This window comes from Poecilia mexicana, unplaced genomic scaffold (assembly GCF_051168715.1).
Source record: "Poecilia mexicana isolate PSO_F unplaced genomic scaffold, ASM5116871v1 scaffold_3, whole genome shotgun sequence".
Classification (NCBI taxonomy): domain Eukaryota; kingdom Metazoa; phylum Chordata; class Actinopteri; order Cyprinodontiformes; family Poeciliidae; genus Poecilia; species Poecilia mexicana.
Genome location: NW_028263372.1, coordinates 8,290,658 through 8,310,356, shown reverse-complemented (window position 1 = coordinate 8,310,356; position 19,699 = coordinate 8,290,658). Strand labels below are relative to the sequence as shown.

Below are 19,699 nucleotides of genomic sequence, written 5' to 3'. Positions count from 1 at the left end.
ACAAACTAGAACTTTTGAAAAACCTGTTCACATGAACACAATGGCTAACCTCTGAACCTTGTATAAGCTAAAAAAAGGATTTTAATCAAAAATTTTCAACATGTTAAAATCTATGTAATGAATCAACTTTCACATGTTGAAGTCCTTAGCAAAATCTGATAAACAATTTGTGTTTTTATTTCTTCAGTGATGTGAGTAAGTTGTCCAAGAATCAATTTTAAGCTAATCTGAGAACAAAAAATCCAATTTGACTGTACTAATCTCAGTGACAACAAGCACTGTCATCACCAGTCTAATAGAAAACAACACTCACAGGCAGATGTATTAAGGTTTCTGCCTGTAGTCAGTCTTGGTGTAATTTTGGAGCTGTCAGTATTTATTACTGAAATGCTCCGGTTACAGCTGTGTGGGGAGCAGGGCTGCTTTAGGAATACGACCACAGAATCAGATGCTTTTACAGTCACTATTTTAAAACAAAAATAATAATAAACATGATAATTACCCAAGAAAAAAAACTTAAACACTGATCAGGAGACAAAAAGTGTAGCTTTGTATGTTGCCACTACCATTCATTCAGCTTCTCTAGCCGACAAACATAAAGTAGTTGGTTTGAGCCGTCAAACAAAACACATTTTTCATCTTTTTCTTATTGGAAACTTGATAAATGATCTGTTACTCACCAGCAGTGAAGTCCTTGTTGAGGTCAATGAAAGCATTAGAGTGAGGAGTGCGCATTTTGATTGATTTATTAAAATCATTCCTGCACTCTTGAATCCTAAAGTGGGGGAAAAAAACATGATTCTATATTATTCTGAATAAATTAGTGAATAGCAGCTAATGACAATGCTAAGAAATGTGCATTCTGAAAGGTATTATTACTTTCACCTTTTGGTAAGATAGCAGACTACAGTTTGGGTAGGCGTGGTCACCCCAAAGACATCTGGAATCATGTCGCCATTGAAACTGTGGGAAAGAAAAACCCATTAGGGACATTAGTATATTCCTGCAATTAGTATTTAAAATATTCACAGCATAATGCATCTGAAAAACCTTGAAACTAATACTTACTCCATAACAAGAGGCTGATCTGTGAAGGTGAAATTCATGGTATGCCTCTTAGAGGTTTCTGCAGGAAAGGAATAAAGAAGGCAGGTCATGAGTTACAAAGGAGAACAAAAAGGCAGCAGAGTCTGACTGGTAAAATGAGACTTAAACAGGAGAAAGGCAACAGACAAATGATTGAAAACTACATTTAAACTTAACACATTCTAATCTGTGGCCCTAAAAGGCAGCATATGTGCAGACATTTGAGTTTTATGTCCTTTTTTTGTCAGATATTCTCTCTCATGAACCCCAGATAGCAAAGGGAAAAAGATTTTCCAGAGGACTGCTGAGCTGCACAACTAAGATCTCTTGCAAGGTGAATAAAAGGTCCTGAACTGATCCAGCAGATCCAGTGGGGTTTCCAGGAAGACACAGGCAAATCCCAAATCTAAGTTAAAGCCCTTACTGATGCTGACTGTGGCCCAAAAACCAGAAGATGGCATATTAAAGAACAAAATATGCTTCCTCCTTAAGCATAGGACACGAAAAGGTGAAAGAAATTTTGATTTTCTAAAGAGTACATTATTACACACTCTTTTGAAAGTTTTCAGTTTCACTGGCATGACAAGAATTTTCTACTTTCTGCAGAGCAGAGTTAAGGAAAATCCATTTATTCAACAAAATAGCAAAGCTTCTGGTTGTTCAGAGGCATCAAGCAGCTGTAGGATATGTTGACATGTTGCAAGGGGCAGAACTCTTGACGGAAGGCAATCATCTCTGAAAACATTTCTGTTTGCTCTAAACTGGTTTCTCTACATCACATGCGTCAGATCTGGCCCGCCAGATGTTTTTATGTGGCCCTGTAGTCTTTAGAAATAGAACCTTTGAGATAACAGTATGCTTAAAAATTATTTTGTCAATTAAATGACAGCCAATGAATCTGCAGCAAGTCAAATTTAAGACTTAAGACCTTTTAAATGCTAGTTTGAATGAAATTTAACACCAAAAAATCTGTTAACATAGGGGACATTTGGAGATCCTGCTGGTTCTTATGGGTTGGCAAGAGAAGCGAGCCGGTGGTAAAAACAAATGTCATCCTGTCAACTAGTGATACATTTACACTTATCTATAAAAGACATTTTAAAAAGTTAGCTAACTACAAAGGGTCTATTAGCAGCTTGTTAACGACCACTTCGAGTCACCGAAGGCAAAAAAGATGTCCAAGTGTGACTCAAATTTTTGCCCGACAGAAAATCCCCCCCCAAAAAAACAAACAAAATACCTACTTACAAGACTGAATAGTCCTGCCGCAATGAAATGTAAGCGTATTTAAGGCAAACTTTATAGTTTTTAATGCCTTAAATACATAAATTTAAGATTTTTTTAGGATATGTGGAGACCCTGTATTCTGCCAAATCACATGAATGTGAAAAGATGTTTGATATGTTTAAATTTCAAGTAGTTTTCCTCAAATGCAAAGACAGCTGTTTATTCATATTTTAACAGTTTGTTAATAGGTAGTTTTATCAATACTGTCTACTACAACAGGCCACTTAAATACATTGTTGATCTTGATGTGGCCCAAAATGAAAATATGTTTGACAGCCCTGCTATGCATTGTGACCTGTCAAGAATTTTCACATTTTTAGGTTTCATTTCATTTTAGGCTTTTTTTGTTAAAGATGATTTTCTAATTATATTAAACTGCTAACTAGATAACGAGCACCATGTTCCAGTTTAAATTAGAATTTTAATAAATTAACTAAATTGTTTGGCTTGTCTGGATTTTTTTGCTATTGGAGCTCAACTTTTAACCTGATTACAATCCAGTAGCATAAAATATGAATACCAGACAGGAGAATCGTTTTTCTCCTCTCAATGCTTTGATCAGGATTGTACAGAATCCAGTTCTGCTTAAAGATGTGATTTATTTTCACACTGAAAAATGACAGAAGGTCCTACGTTAAAACAACAACAAAGAAAATCAGGGGAGAATCAAAAAACTGGATTTGTCTCAACAATATGGAAACACAAACTGTACTGTATTAACAACACAACTGAAACATAAAGTGTGTATATGAGAGATTTGGAAACATACAAAAATCTTCAACTATTTATAGTGCAGTCACTTATTGGATACTAGAAAAAATCTGTCATAAAAATTGTGGGAAAAGCATGATAAGAACATTTTCTATCAGTGGCTCTAGTTCTACAAAAATATGCAATCGCTCACAATATATTTAAACTAAATGCATCCAGTGAGGAGGTGGAAAACAGTTTACCCCCTTAATGACATCTTCTGCTTTTGCTTTTCTGTCAGACCTCAAATGTTGCTGTTAAACAACAATAACCTGAGTGGAATTAAAAAAACAAGGTTTCAAATTATGATTTCATTCAACAAGGTGAACTAAAAGGCATCCAAACCTGGAAGAAAAAGCTATAGCCCTTTCTTAAATCATAAATTAACTCTGATTAAAGTAGTTTTCTGGAAAGCTCCCCAACACCTGAAAGGTCTCAAAAAGCAACATGTCGTCTAAAAGAAAAAGTAGTTACTGAAGGTTGGAAGGGGTTAGAAAGCCATTTTTAAACTTTGGGAGACCAGCAAACCAAAATTCACAACCAGAGAAAAATATCCAGCAGTGGTGAACTTTCATAGGAGAGGTTGTTCAACCAAAATTACACTAACTGCACATCAACTAGCCAACCAGGAAGTCTAAAACAGCATCTAAAGCTCTGCAGACCTCAGCTTAGTCAGTTTATGTCAAGGTTCATTGTTTAATAATAAGAGATGGGGCTAAGTTGAAGCCATGGGAGATGTTCAAAGCTAAAACTGCTGATCCAAAGGAACATAAAAACTCTTGTTAAATTTACCAAAATACATCTTTTTGACCCTCAAGACTGTTGGGTAAATATTCTGTGGACTGACAAAACAAAAGATTAACTTTTATGGAACATGTGAGCCGTGTTACGTCTGACCTAAAACTAGGAAAGCATTTAAGAAACAGATCATCACACCGACAGTCAAACACAGTGCTGGTAGTGTGACGGTTAGTGGCCGCTTTGCTTCCTCGAAATTTGGACAATTTACTGTAACTGATGGAATAACAAATTTTGCTTTCTACCAGAACATCCTTCAGGAACAAAGTCCAACCATATTATCCCAATTCCACTAATTGTTATACAGCAGGAGAATGAGCCAAAGCACATTAGCAAATGACTAAAAACCCCAACAAAATTAGGTTTTGGAGTGGCCTAGTCAAAGTCTGGACTTCAGTAAAAACACTCTTCATACTGAGTTGTGATGTTAAAGATTCATTGCCAGTTATCAGAAACTCTTGATTCCTGCTAACCGCAGCAAAACTAGCTACTTTTTTCACATAGTAGAGGACTTTATTAGTTTCTTTACCCTTGATGAAAAGGACAATAATTTATTATTTAGATAATATTTTTCCAAAACTAATACTTTTTATGATGTGAAAAATCAAACTGTGACTAATGGAAAAAGCAAAAACTGAAGAAAACCGTAAGATGGCAAAAATACTCATTTCACACTACTGTATTTATAACATACATTTTGTGGGGGGGGAAAGAAACTAGTTCAGACATAAGATTGAATTCAATCTAAGCTATCATTTATTGTTAATATTTACCTATTGTGTGGTTGTTTCCCCAGAAAATTAAAACTGATGTTTTAAAAGATGTGTCCTGAGTTGTCAGAAGGACATCCATCTGAGAGTCTCCATCATAATCTCCAGGAACAACACTGGTGATGTTCTCCCTGGAAAAGGAAAGAGGGGCACTGACATGAATTTATCATATCACTAAAACAAAGTGCATGCATACAGCAGACAGAAACATTGAATGTACCACTTGTATAATTACCTGTCAAAAGAAAACAAGACATTATTTCTCAGAATATTTACCTTTTCAACATGTCCTTGGTGATGTTAACTTTGGGCTTGAAGTAAGGAGATTTGGAGTCAGCCAAGAAAATCACCACCTCAGACTCTGCAAAAGTTGGAAAATAACACAGAGAATTAAAACAGATCTGTTACCCACCACAACAAACCCCTGGTATGGACAAGCAGCCAGTCATTGACAAATATTCAAAAGTAGGCGATATGAAGTAAAGTTCTCCGGATTTCAACTACTTAAAAAGTGGATAAAATCAATTTTAAATCAAACATAATCATTGCAATGCTAGTTATTTTAAAATGTCATTTACACTCCCATCAATTTTTTTATTATTTGTGCTGGATGAGTGGAAACTTGCATGACTGGCATCTATGGTGTAGTAAAATGTAGTAACCAATAATAACTGTTAATATGTAAACACAAGTTGGAGTTTTTGCCATTTATATTTCCTGTTCTTTTTTTTCCTCACAAAAAACAATAATCTGGAAAATTTCCAGGTAAATTTTAAAGTTCTCTAATGATTTATGTGTTTGATTCAGATCAGAATCAAAGGTTCTGGTGCCGAATTAGGTCTAGAGAGCCTCAGCTTTGATTATCAAAGCTTAAATGGCCTAGTTTGCATCTGTTTCTGTGCCAGGGTCATGAAAAACTACCAGTAAAACTAAATTTATTTGGATTGCACATTTTCACAACAAGGCAATTCAAAGTGATTTACATGATAAAAACATAAAACATCATAACCAATTTTGTTCACAATCGTTCATTTCAATTTGAAAAAAAGGCTTTTTAAAATTTTATTCGCTTAACTTATTTAGAGAGAGCATTTAGGGTTTATATAGTCATTATCAGACAAAGCTCTGTTTTTGACTGGCTTTACTTACAGTGAGCTTGAATAATTTATGTCTCTTCCTTTTTTTTTCACACTAAAAACAATAAATAAGCGAGCTTTGACCGCACACTTTTGTCTCGTGACAGCAGATAACAACACAGGTGTGCTTAATTAACTATGTCTACTTCCTGAATTACTGCAATAGCTTAATGAGGTCTAAATGACTAAATTCCACCTGCGCATTTACGGCTGTAAAAAAGGATGTATTTTGTAGTAATTTTTTAAACTAAGAAAATAAGGAAGTTTCCATTTGACAAACGATGGAGTTACAGGTATGCTTTCTCCTCGAAAGTTAATACTCAGAAAACAACAACACATCTGCCGACAATTTATTTTTATCACTATAAAAGTATATTTATATTCATCTGACCAGCTGTGTGCTAGGTCGCTCATGATAGCAGTATTACATACGCTCTCTGATGACAAAGATGTCAGTCTGTTTATCCGAGTTGAAGTCACCAAACGCCGCCACCGTCCCATACTTGTTGTTCCCGAACAGCTCCGCAGTTACATCTTGAAGAGCAAAGACGCCTTGTTGCTCCAATAAAAGTAACAAAAACGTTATTAAAAAGGTCTTTAATGTAAACATCCGCATCCTGGTACAAGTGCAGCTCCACAACAGCCACCAACCGGAATACGGCACATCGCTTTACGGCTAGAAGGAACACAGCCTTCTTCTGAATACAATAAGTATTCTTCAAAAGATCTGTACAGATTTTTTGTCCTATTTTTATCAGCAGTTAGTTTCCATAAAATCATAAAGTACGCCAAAATTATTTAATAAAGTAACTAAATTATTTACGTCAATGTCGTGCAAACTGGTAGCCTTACAAATAACAGGTGTTTGAAGCTGGAGAACAGTAGCAAGGGAAGCGTTGCTGTTGCTCTTCAAAATAAGTGCATTTAATTCTTAAAGCTGAACATTTAAAACTAAACCTCAACATTTTTCATACCATAAAATACTTAATTTGTAAGTTTTCCTCCAAACTCACTAAAATGTAATATATTCTCATCTTGACTGTAAATCACAGCTATAGACGTTTTACTTTGAAGGGCACAAAGCAGAAACGCTGTTATGTCCTGGCGGAATTGACTGAGAGTAAACATGGCGAGTCTGGCAGATGTCGGATGGAAACTCTTGGAATTTAAAGCCCGATCAAAGAGATCAGGTCTGACTCATTTACTTTGCACGATCTCACGTTGTATGGCGCGCCCCGGCGGTGTCTGCACTGCTACAGCTTGTGTGTGAAAGCCCGGCAACCTCGGGCCTGACTCTAGTCTGTTTGTACTCTCAACCTGTTCAGATCTGAGGTGATGGTACAAGCAGGAAAGGTCAGGGGTTTTCATGAGCCAAGCTTTGGCGCTATTTTAGGAGCTTTACTGAGGGTCTCGGTTCGCCGGGACCCTCAGCAAAACATTCTGCTCCTGCGCTGCCTTGTTGTGATGGAGTCATACACAAACCTGCTGGGCCTCTTAAATGCTAAAGGTTGTTTAATTTTAAAGAGTTTACAAGAAACATCGTGAGAGTAAAAATTTACTTTTGTCTTTTGTTGGGACAAAACTCTTAAAAGTTGCATTACAAAAAGGTGACCTGTTTAGCTTTGAGCTGTATTCAGATCCTTTCCTGCATCCTTGTTATGTATCTGGGTAATTTACTAAAATTGGTCCAGCTTATAGAAAACATCTCAAAATTACTGTAATTCAACAGCTTCAATAATTGATTTAATTGCAGTTATTGTCGACTTTCATAGTTACATCATCATTGTAGAGTAGATTATGTTTTATGTAGTTCACAAAATGACTTCTGTAAAAGTATTCAAAGCCCTTTCTTCATGTTACAACCAAACATTTCAGTGTATTTCCCTGGGATTTTAGGCAATAGACCAGAACAAAGTAGTAGATAAGATAGTATCTTTTTTTTCTTTAGAAAAAAACCTGAAGAGTTATTTGTACTTTTTACAGACAGTCTGCAGGGTTTAATAATTTTTATGTATTTATTTTTTTAAGTACGGTAAAATTAAGCATTAGCTGCAGCCTATTCTTTTGAGTTATGTCTCAACCAGCTTTGCACATTCAGGGACTAAAATTGCAGTTATTGCAAATGTATTGCAAATTTAGTCCCTTGTGATTATACATCTTTGCAAAATAAGAATTGCCAAGTGCAGTCAGAAAGGATTTAGAACTAGGGACTCACTTTGGGTCATTGCCTGGCCTATGCCTCAGTCTGAGGTATTTGGCTTCCTTGAAGGAAACAGGTCCAAGTGGAAAACCATTTGGACCAACCCATCGATATAATCTGCCTCAGAGGAAGGCCTGAGGCTCCCTCTGTTTGCGTAAACGGCAAACGGGCTGCTGCATCTGCCCCAAACCTTAATGGAACCGTTGTGTTTATACTGAGATACAAAAAATGTAAGCTTCTAAAATAAGTTTGATGCTCTGGATTTTATTTAGGACTATCAAAGTAAATAAGGCTGTACACTGTACTTTTCAGACTTCTAATTTTAGGGGGGGGGATTAAGAAACAGTTGATATTGTGTTGGTCGGCCACATAATATTCCACTAAAATACACTGAAGTTTATGTTTTTTGTGTAATAAAATCTGGAAAAAAAACAACCATATCAGTGGGTATGAATAATTTTGCAAGTCATTGTTAATATGTGCTGTAATTCTCTGCATGTTGTTCATTATCATTGCCTCTAAATGTAATTCATTGTTGATTGGCGCATGTGTCAAATCTAACGCTGTGCTACTAACTGCTTCCTGTGAATTGCTGTAGATTTCTGATTTAGCTGAGAGAGAGAAAAAGAGAGACGGTTGGCCTTAATTTCACCTTTTGAGCATGGCTGTCTCAATGGCTGTGGTTGCCCAGCCCCATCGAGAAGTTCACAGACTCGGTAAGTAGCAGGAGTGAATATGGGTCAGAGTTATGCACAAAGCCAGAGCGGGCAGGAAGTGCATTCAGAAATCTTTTAGATCCTTGGATGGTTTTCCATGTCTTACTTGTTTAATGGTAAAACTGACTGGGTTAATTTTTCCACGTCATTATGCAGTATACCCACAGCAGCTTGTTCTCCTAATTTAATGGAATTTAAATCTTAATTCTTGATGGTTAGCAATTAATTAAGAAATATGTTTAATAGACGTGCTAGAGAGATGCAGTAGAAACCTAAAGTTTATAGATGTGGAATAAAAGGACACAAACACATATATTTCCTCATTGGATAAAGTTAAATCAGACCAAGCTTCTCTTAATTTAGGTTGGTTTGAATTACCAAAATTATTTCTGTTTGCTAAATGTCACAATAATGAGAGAGAAAATTGTCAAGACTCTGGGTTTTTTGGGTTTGGTTTTGCTGTTCATCTTCTTACTTACCATTGTTTTAGTTCACTTTTTGTTGATATCTTATTTGTTGTTACTAATTTCTTGTTAGATCTTTCTTTTTCATGTGTTTCTTTATTTCAGCTCATAGTGTTCGTAGCTATCTTCTTACTCTAGGTTTAGTTATTCTTCTATGTCAGAGTCTTCGTATGTCCATCCTTGGTGATTCTAGTTAGGTTTATTTCTTTGTTAGTCCTTTGGGTTACTCTGGTTTCTGTGTTCTTGAGTTCTTATTATTTTTAAATCAGCCTTGTTTCTGTTTAGCTCTTTAATAGTTTCCCCTCATGTCTCTGTTTCTTTCTTTATCATGTTTTCTATAGTCTTAGTGTTTTTTTAATATTAGACTTATTTTCAGCTCCCTTGTGTTTCTTCCCTCACTCTTTTGTGTTCCCCTGTGTATCTCCCCAGCTCCCTGTGCCTCATTCTCACCTCCCCTCAGCCTGATCCCTGCTCCAACTACCCACACCTGTTATCTATTAACTCATCAGCCATGTCCTTTTGTCATACTCACAACTACCTAGTATTTAAGGTCCTCTGTCTCACCCACAACTCGTCGGATCCTCACGTCAACTCTGTCTTTCCCTGTGTATCCCTGGTTAGGTGTTGAATTTATTATTTGAGTTTTGTCTTCGCTCCTGTGATTTTTGAACTCCTTGATATTTTTTTCATTAAACACTTGATATGATCCATGTTCCCACTTCATGTCTGCATTTTGGTTCTACCATAAAGCCACACCTCATGACAAAAATATGTTAGAGATTTACTTACTCATGTCTAAAACTAAAACTTTGAAAACAATGACAAAAAACCCAGATGATGATGATGTGGCTTTGGAAACCTCTGATATGTTAACTGACACACCTGAGTTAGTTGGAAGCTCAAAGCCCTTGAGCTTTGAGTCACACCTGATACACACTGCTTTCTTATTTGACATGATGGGGAAAGTCAGTAGAAACCAACCAAGATACAGGAAGAGATATCTTGACTCATTATGGCAGCTGCACAAGTCTGGTTCATCTTCGGGAACAATTTCCACATACTTGAAGGTGTCTCATTTATCTGATCAAACATTTATAAACAAGTACAGACATTATGGGAATGTCCAGTCATCAAAACGCTCAGGAAGGAGACGGGTTCTGTGACCCAGAGATGAACAGGTTTTGGTTTGGCACATAGAAATAATTTTAGTAATTCTAAAAATTAAAAAGTTTTGTCAGGTTTAATTTCAGAGTAAATAAAAAGTTTGCATATTCAGTGTATGCAAACTAATGGTTTAAACTGCGCAATATATCCAGATGTTCACCAGAGAGCTTAAAGTACACACATAATAGTGATGGCTCTGTTTGACTGCAAAAATAAACATATTATACTAGTTTGTTTGTTTTTCACTTACTTGAAATAGAAGATAACCTTCAACAAAACGGAGGCCGTACTTGAGCTGGTTTAGTGGAAACCCAGCTCAAGTACGAAGACAAACTATGAGGTAGAACTAATAAACCTAACATCTGTAAAGGTAAGTTCAGTCACATCGGTCTCTCGTTGAAAACTGCTTCAAAGAAAATTGCTGTAGAGTATCTACAGGATATTTTAGGAAGCTCCAGGTGCTGGTGGCCTATATGTTGCATACCCTGTTCTATTTACCTCTGAAATCAGTATCAGTGCTCCAGTATCAGCTTCAAAGACCAGTGAGTTCACCAGTTGCTGTTATTAGTGACCAAGTTAATGCTATTAGCAATGCAAACCTTTAGCAGCACATTCAGTATAGAGGTTGTTGCACTGTATGAGAATTGTTTCCATTTCTGTTGCCGTGTATCTTTATTAAATCACTGCATCAGCCATTACTGCAATTAATGGTGGCATCAGACAAACTTCTCAAAATGCATCCACATTATTTTCTGTTAAACAGCTCACATAGAGGCCTCTGATGAAGCTACCTACACCTGAAGTCCAGATGTCTCGTCTGTCTCAGTTCAACTCATCGTTCTGGTGTGGTGTGCTGACTAGCGTCTATTAACGTTCTGCGCCATATCGCTCCCTCTTAAAGTTGCGGCAGCCATTTTAGATTTTAAGGTTGGGTTGGTTGAGAAACCTTCCTTTTACCAAACAAGAAAGAAGGAATATTAATTTTGCAGCAAATTCTGAATAAATACATAAACAATAAAGGGTTTCATATAATCAGAATAGAAATGTTTTCTGATTATAACAGACCATAAGCCTTAAACTTTCATTTTGACACTTGATATTCTGAAATATAATGAAATTAACTTTATTTTAGCAATCGTGTGATTTTGGAAACATTATGGGCTGTAGCACTTTTAGCTGTACGCTCTGTTTATCCAGGGGTATTCTGCTCCTCCCCTCCAATCATTTGGGAACCCTGAAGGGACGCCGACCTACATATGCAGTTATGACAAAGTGGCTTCAAGTGGTTTTCATTAGTGAAGTTAGCCATGAGGTGGTTAAAACTAGCTGGACATGGACAGCTCACGTTTTCTGTTCTTATGTAAGAAATAATGTTATTTTCCACTACACCGGTTTAAAGGGTTATATCAGAAAGGGGGAGAAAAAAAAGAGATTGGTTTTGTTCCTTGCAGTTTTTAAGCTGATGGAAATTATGCTAATTTAAGTAAGAATGTGAATTTTTTCAGAGGGCTACCTGTGGTATTGACCCAAGGTCAAACCTATTAAAATGCAAATCTAACAAAGAGAAAAGTGTGTGGAAAAATAGAGAAAGCCTAGCAGAGGGGGGTTCCCTCCACTGCCCGCTCTCTCGGCTCACTCTGTAACGCCTGGTTGAGTGCTACATTACTATTCGAATTTCTCGTTCTTGGTGTGCCTATTATGGTTTGATCTGAGCCCTTTGTGATGCAGTGTGTTGCAGTGAAAAAAAAATGAAATTGCTGATAGTACATCTTGTCTGGCTTCTATTCTCTGCTGCTTGTTTGTTTGCATTAACTGGAAATAGTCAAATTTGTAGGAGTCCATTTGGTTAGATATCCGCAACAAGAACCCATGTTGTTAATTTCCTTTTCCAACACACATTGACAAATGAAGCAGCAATTGAAGTAAAGAAAAGGAAATGTGTTGCTGTATGGGATGGTTTTTATGTAATAAATATGTCCTCTACAGGTTCCATCTATGAACCTTTAAAGCTGTCCAATCTCCAGTGGGAGGATGAGCCCCTATGGGAGAAGCTGGACCGTTACTACAGTGCAGGTAAGTTCATTCACTCCCTACGGAAAACTCAGGGGTTCTTAAATTTAGTTGACCACTTTTTTTAAGGTTTTGTTGGCTCTAGTAGCCTTTATTTGAAAGTAGTTTAACAGGAAAGAGGGTTATGAGAGAGGGGGAAGACATGCGGTCAGGCCGGGAATTGAACCTGCGACCACCGGCATGAGGACTAAGGCCTCAATACATGGGTTGTGCTTTGCCCCTGCGCCACCACGGCACCCTAGGTGATCATTTTTGACTCAATATCTTCTTTGCCTAAAATATGCATCAATTTGCACAACTCTGACATAGCTGACTATTGCCTTCTTACACAATTTCGATTTTCTGCACCGTTTTAGAATTGTAGTCTCCCTATGGTTGTCGTTTGGCAATGGCAGTGGAGGAGGTGAACAAAGCCATTCAGTCCATGCTGGCCTTGTTTCCAAATGTTGAGCAATTATTCAGAGCAAGTGGAAGGTTTAAGACATTTTATTGTTGGAAAAGAGGCCCTTCTCCAAAACGGGTTGTTTACAGTGCATACAGTTTCCTGTAAGCTTCATCAAACAAGTGCTTTACATAAGTCACGTCTAACTGTTAGCAATTGGGTAAAATCAGATCCAGTCTTTTGAAAATTCAACAGAGTCCACGCCTCCAGCAAGCAACCATTTCTCAATTGCTGAGGGACCCGATGCTTTGGACAATTCAAAGTGCAGAACCAGGGGCTGGTTTTTACCAGACTACCTTTCTCATAAAGTTATCAGGTTTCAGGTCTTTTCTACTGGCATCCCAATATATTGTTGTCATTTCACATTACTGCATCATGGATTCCACTTGACTAAGATGGGACCTTATAACACATCTCAGATCATTGGGAACCAAATGTTCCTTCCTGCTGATGTATTTCCTTCTTGGCTTTCTATGAACTCTTCTTGAATCCTGCAGACCAGGAAACTGCCAAAACCTTTGCTTCCAGAGAGATGTTTAGGATTGGTTAGCCAGGTGCACTAATTAGCAGGACAGATTTAATTCTTGACCTTCCTGAAGGACGTGTAACCAGTAGGACAGACCTTTACACTGTGTAGGAGCTAATGCTACCAAACTCTACTAAAGCAAGAAAAGAGGGCAAAAAACAATGTGAGAAATTGATAATAGAAGGGAATAACAGGACCTTGGTGAATAATAATGTTTCTTTCATCCATCAGTGGTGTATACCTGTTTCTCCTTGTAGGGCTGTTGGGGGGAGAGGGGGCTGTTATCTGTTTCCAGATGCCATTTGGCAAGAGAGGTATACTCTTACATCTCCAGTCCATCACAATGCAATGTTGATATTTTTTCAGTTAAATATACAATCCAGGGAGGATCAGAATTTTTTTTTCTTTCATTTTTTTGTTCTGATTTGTAAAACAAGAGAGTCCCCAATGTTGAACTCACCAAATGTCAAATCTCTGCCTCAAGGCTAAAATCTATCTTATTCTCCTTTATTTGTAAAATCTGTCATCATGAATTGCTTGAATTTGTTGACAGAAATCCACAAGAAATCTACCCTGTTGTTAATAAGGGCTCTTACTTTTTTTCCCTTTAAAGCTGGAAATCATCTAATAGTTTTTCCAACTTGTTGTATAGGTCCTTGAAGAATTACACATGTAGAGTTACTATTATGTTTTGCAATATGAACCTTTCAAGGAAACAGATTTTACTTTGTTGCTGTGCATTGCGTAGCCCATGGAAACAATTCCACTTGGAAGTCAATCTTGGATATGTTTTTTTTAATAACATAACTTTGTAAAGTTCTTGTTCTTTTACTGTATATGCATTATGGGACTCTTCTTTTAATTATCTGTCAATATAGCTAACATGGTATTGTTTGAAAATACAGCCAGCGGGATGAAATTGAGCCACTGTGGGTTTCACATTCAAGTTATTGGTATATTTTAGAACTGGTTAATTGACACATTATGCACTCTGAAGTGGGATTCGCTAAGAATGCAGAATATTATTTGAAGTCTTTGCAAGACGCTGTATGTCCTCTGGTGGTTTTGAGCTTTTTTATTTCTGTGCCTAAGGATTTTGAATGCGGTGCTGTATCTGGATTGTGTCACTTTTCTGTCATATGAAACATAATTTTCTAAGGATTAAACAATTTTGTATGTCAATTGAATCAGAAGTGGGTGTATAATTGTACTTTTTATATAATTCAAGATATCATCTTCAAACTGATAACTTCACATAGCGTAATCCAGATTTAGAAGTCGTCCATTTTGTTTTGTAGTTCTGGCCAGTTTATCTCCATTAAACAGGAAGTTGATTTAGCTCCCACAGGCACATTTCCCTCAACTTTTTAATGCCACATAAACAGATCCTATCTAAATGACTCTGAATACCATTTTTAAGACAGAAACACCTCAACAGACAGACTGTGAGCACTCTCTAGTCACACAAAGAATTAATGATAAAAAATACCACCACATGCCATATATGGTCTGGGTATAAAATGCATGAATAAAAGAATACAAGATGTTTGCATCTGTGAAAGGTTCTCTGATTAGTAGTTTTATAAACCCCCTAAAAGTTCTGAAGAACTCGAGAAGGACGCAAACTTGATGGATAGCTAGCAGAGCCCCGGTGCAGGTGATAATTCTAGGATATGTAATCAGTGAAGGAGGCTGCAGCACCACTGCAGGAGAGATAAATACACATTAGCACTGATTGCTGAATTACCAGCAGCTGAGAGTGCAGCACTGTAGAACAGCAGTGCCTCCCCACACTCACACACGCACGCACACACTCGGTGCCAAACAGCTACACATATTGTCCTTGATTTTTTTTTCTCAGATTTTTCTTTTGGATGTAAACAAATTCACTTATCAGTATAAAGTGAAGCAGACCAACACATACGTACATTTAGATTAAAATATTGTGATCACAAGTCTTTGTTTGGTGGAGATGTGAATAAGAGAAGGTAATAATGCTTTCAAATTGGGTGGTACATTTGAGTTAATTCAATTCAAGAGTACTTTATTAAACTCGATGGGAGATTAAATGTAACTCAATTTATAGTTTTCTTCAAGGAGTTGTTGAATGTGCAGATTGCTGTGGACAGGAAGGATCTCCTGTAGGAGTTTGCTTTGCAGTGGTTCTGAAGAAGCTTCTAACTGAAGACAGTAGCGTTTCTATTACAAAAGTGTGCAAAAGTTTATCAGTATTTTTCAAATGTCGAAAAAGACCACAGTTTCGCAGTTTCAGTGTATCCATTAAATAAGAAACACAATTAAAATCATGTGAATAATAAGTTTGTTCACGCAATAAGTCATTAAAAAACATGCCGTGCCATGACCCTTACAACTACTTGCTGTCATCTTCTTTTTGGTGATTTGTGCTCGAGGCAACACCTGGCTGTTGATCATGTGACTCGTGATATGAAAAAAGTGTCTCCATTGCAGTTTTATGAAATAAACTAATTTTAATATGCCCAAAAAAGAAGAAAAAAAAAACACCTCACCCTAGCAACAAAACTTTATAAAAAAATCATTATTTTTTTTTTCAAAATTAATGTGTTTCCAGTAAACAAATTATGCAATTATGTGGTAGATGGGAATGCAGCAATTATTGTTATATAACATGCTCAGTGTTTGTCCAAAAGAATCTTGTTTTTCACCATAAATATAGATTTATTTTCCAATCAGAGAAAAATGACTGTCATCTGATTTTCCCAGATCAGGTCATCAGAGGAGACATGCATAAAACAGAACCAGTGTCGTCTTCTCTTTGGTAGAGCAGCTGACAAACTGTTGAAACGTCGGAAGTGTAGCATATAGAGAGGCACAACTGAAATGAGCAGATGTTGCCACAACGCATTGAAGTGTCTGTAGCTCAGCAAACACTGTACTGATGACAGCACAGTGGTTGTCAGCAACAGCTGATGGTGGGATGCAAGCAGCTGTAAAAGTTTTGAATTAGCTTAAAAAATACACACTCATGTCTCAACAGAATTCTGCTTTTTAATCTTACTAGTTACAACTTTGTTTAACAAGTCAATAAGTGTGATAACAGAGAGCGATGTGTCGCTACAAAACTGAACGTTTTGACTGCTTAGATAACAGCTATCAGATCTGCATGTGTGAACACTTTGCAGCACTTTTTTTTTCTATTTGTTTTGCCTCAAGATGTCAAACTCCATCCCCCTCTCCCCCCCCGCTTTTTATTTCTGAGCAAAATCAATGGAGGCAGATGGGGAGAGCAGCAGAGGGAACTGGCCGAGCGCAACACTTCATCCTCGCTGCTAGAGCTCCATTTAGTATTCAGTGTTGGACCAGGTGTTACCCTTGGGTTCATGTGGTTATTAGTTTCTGGTATCACTGAACCTGCTGTCCCTGAGGGCCAGTGCTGGTGTTACTACTGTGGCCATAAACTGGACTTTTCATAGTTGTCGGCATTGAATGGGGGGAAACGTTTGACGTTCAGACTGACGGTGAAGCCTCGATTCGTTCGCTGGTGGAGGTTTAGTTGGCTTTGTTCGTTGATGTTGGTATTCTCAATCTGTTTGTGTTCAACATGAATAATTTATAACTACGTAGATTAAAATCTGGTGAGCTAAAGCTGCATTTTGTCATTCATCAGCTTGTACAGAAAACTAGAATAACTGTGAAGGAGAAGAGCTGTTTGTGTTCCTTTTACCTCTATGGATTTAAAAACATGCAGAAAATGCACTTGTATTTTATTCTATGAGAAAAATGAGACTTCTCTAGAGATGTTATAAATTCATAGAGTAGTCAACTGGATGTCAAAAGTGTTCGGCTCTGATCTGTGATACAGGAACATCACTTTTTACTTGTTCTTGAATACATCAAAACTAAAAACTAAAAATCCTATCACTTTCAGTGAATAAACCCATCAACCTGCTATGACGGGCATTTATTGTATCATTTATCGTTTTTGCAAAACTGATCTTCTAGTGATAATAATTTTGATTTATCTTTGACTGCCAGGATTGTTATTTGTACTATTTTGGTTATTTATGTTTTCATTATTTGTTCTTTGTGAGCATAAATACATATCAATAGGTTCGGAAGTAGCATCTAATGTAACTGCAGTTTAACTATAAAAATCACATCACTTTCCTGAAGAAACCTTCTTCATAATATTGAATTGTATTGTAATGACAATATGCTACAAAAGACTGAGGCAACGTCGTCCACAATATCCAGACAATCTGCACTGCTTTTTTTTTTAGCTTATTAAAAATCTTAAAGGTTAGGGACTCATATGATGATACATAAATAGAGATGATCTTTTAAAACTAAAACCATACACTATCAAATAATCTGCACGCCATTTTCCCCCCCTTTTCGATGTGCTTTAGCCCCTAGAATAATCAGCCAAAATCCGAACCAGTAAATTATGTGACTGTATTTGTAATCTCACCCATCAGTATCGATGTGTCTGATCACCACTAACACGCACTAAGAAGCAGAGACAGGAAAATACTGCTTCTCCACTTGATTTTAACCTACTCTAAGTACTGAGTCGCCTGAATTGTATCCATTGCTCTTTGCTAAGTGCATCCGTTACCACTATTTTTCAAAGAGTTAATTTAAAGAAGAGCTCTGCCTGTGCCCTGTAGATACAGTACAGTGACAAGCTAATGGGAAGTTCTCATTAGTTTCCCAAGGAAGCACTAATTTCTCCTGGTGCAGCTCAACCAGTCTTGTTTGGAAATCTTTAAAGCACACATTTGCAGAATTTGGAGCGACACAACGTAGAAATCAACGCTATTTTTCTACCTCGGTATGCATTTGTTTAACCCTTGGCAACTTTCCGTTGGATATTATCCTTTTTACAGGGCTGACAACCTCAAATAAATTGTTAGTCAAGTGAGAAGAAGAAATGAATCCTGAAGGAAAATTGGAGCAGGACCCTGGAGATTGTAGAGAGCGCTTGTGGAGTAGTTGAGAGATGGCTGAGATTATTGCGAACCCAGATGAGCAGAGGGCATGAAGGAGGGTGCAAACAAAAATTTTAGCTCTGACAAATCAGGTAGAAAGATCAGAAGAGAGCAGTGATGAGGAAAATCAAGTATCTGGTACTGTCTGAGAGCAAAATTGACAGAATAGGCTTGTGAGAATAGCATTTTTTTGAATACTGAATGTGTAATGTGATGAATAAGAGTGTTAAATTGTAAATACAGCTAAATTGACTGTGTACTGGAGACTCAAAATGAAAGACATAATCTTTTTTGTCATTGAACATAAGTGAAACAGACTTTTTGTTATGCTTTAGCTGCCAGTTAAATACAATCCATACCCCAAATAAACACATACGCTAATATAAACTACTATGTAGCTCTTGTCATAGTGGTATAGGATGATATTATACTGTAGAACAGTTCTCTGCAAACCAAATATGACAAGCCTGAGCTAATATTACTTAATCTATGAAGATGATTCACTCACCCAGTCCTGACTCAGCAGAAAACTGAAACACCACTGATTCCAGTTTACCCAACTATTTAAAACAAGACACATGCCGTTCCCTATAGAAAGCATTCATGTTATACCCTTTTTGTTGATTTTACAAATCAATCATGATCAACATAATTTCGCTTTTTTTTCCCCCACAAAAGATGATTTGTGGCTGAATTTAAGTATGGCAGTTCAGAATCAAGCTGGCAAAGCTCAAACAGTTACGCAAGAAAAAATGGGAACGTAATTGCAGCCAATCTAGAATAATGACTTGAAGGGGGTGAATATTTATGCAATCACTTATTCTAAGTATATATTTTTATAAATTTCTCATTTTGTCAAAGCTTTGGCAAAGCTTTTTTTTTTCTAAAAATGGCCATCTTTTTGTCTTTTGTTGATTTGTTGTTCTTAATCATGACATTTTTGATATGTAAAATTAATAAAGAGGGTAAACCCTCCAAGGTGGTTAATCCTTTCAGTTGGAACTTAAAAGATGTGACACAAAAATCCTCTTCATTTCAAGTATTTGTCAGAATGCTAGCAAACATGGCTGAAAAGACTGAAAAGATTATTCAACTTCATTCCTAGACCTGTAAGACGCGGGTGACCTCCAGGTCTGGTCACGTCTTTCTGGATCGTTGTACAGTTTAAACTTAGCAGAAGCAAAGTTTGCCCCTTGTGAACTGCGTCCAGATTGTCAATGTGTCCTGTGAAGAAAACGTCTCTTCAGGGCTGGATGGATCAATTTTACCCATGAACACTCCTGTTGCAGATATGACACAGTCCATTGGTCCGCTCTGATG

At 37.0% G+C, this 19,699-nt stretch overlaps 2 protein-coding genes across 3 annotated transcripts in view; one reads left to right on the top strand and one right to left on the bottom strand.

Moving 5' to 3' along the window:
- The window catches only part of itfg1 (integrin alpha FG-GAP repeat containing 1), a 164,093-nt gene extending 157,593 nt beyond the window's left edge, over positions 1-6,500 (bottom strand). The window contains exons 1-6 of the mRNA XM_014983727.2: positions 6,260-6,500; positions 4,968-5,052; positions 4,695-4,822; positions 1,069-1,126; positions 886-963; positions 681-775 (exon numbers count right to left, since the gene is read on the bottom strand). Coding sequence (XP_014839213.2) covers positions 681-775; positions 886-963; positions 1,069-1,126; positions 4,695-4,822; positions 4,968-5,052; positions 6,260-6,443 — 628 coding nt within the window. The 5' untranslated portion in view covers positions 6,444-6,500. The remainder of the gene's footprint in view (positions 1-680; positions 776-885; positions 964-1,068; positions 1,127-4,694; positions 4,823-4,967; positions 5,053-6,259) is intronic.
- Positions 6,501-6,923: 423 nt separating this feature from the next.
- Positions 6,924-19,699, top strand: part of phkb (phosphorylase kinase, beta) — a 111,308-nt gene continuing 98,532 nt past the window's right edge. Inside the window, exons 1-3 of one of the 2 annotated variants that reach the window (XM_014983726.2) lie at positions 6,924-7,017; positions 8,626-8,743; positions 12,358-12,444. In XM_014983726.2, the coding sequence (XP_014839212.2) occupies positions 8,689-8,743; positions 12,358-12,444 (142 nt within the window). In that variant the 5' untranslated portion in view covers positions 6,924-7,017; positions 8,626-8,688. The remainder of the gene's footprint in view (positions 7,018-8,625; positions 8,744-12,357; positions 12,445-19,699) is intronic. The other variant, XM_014983724.2, reaches the window with a different exon arrangement.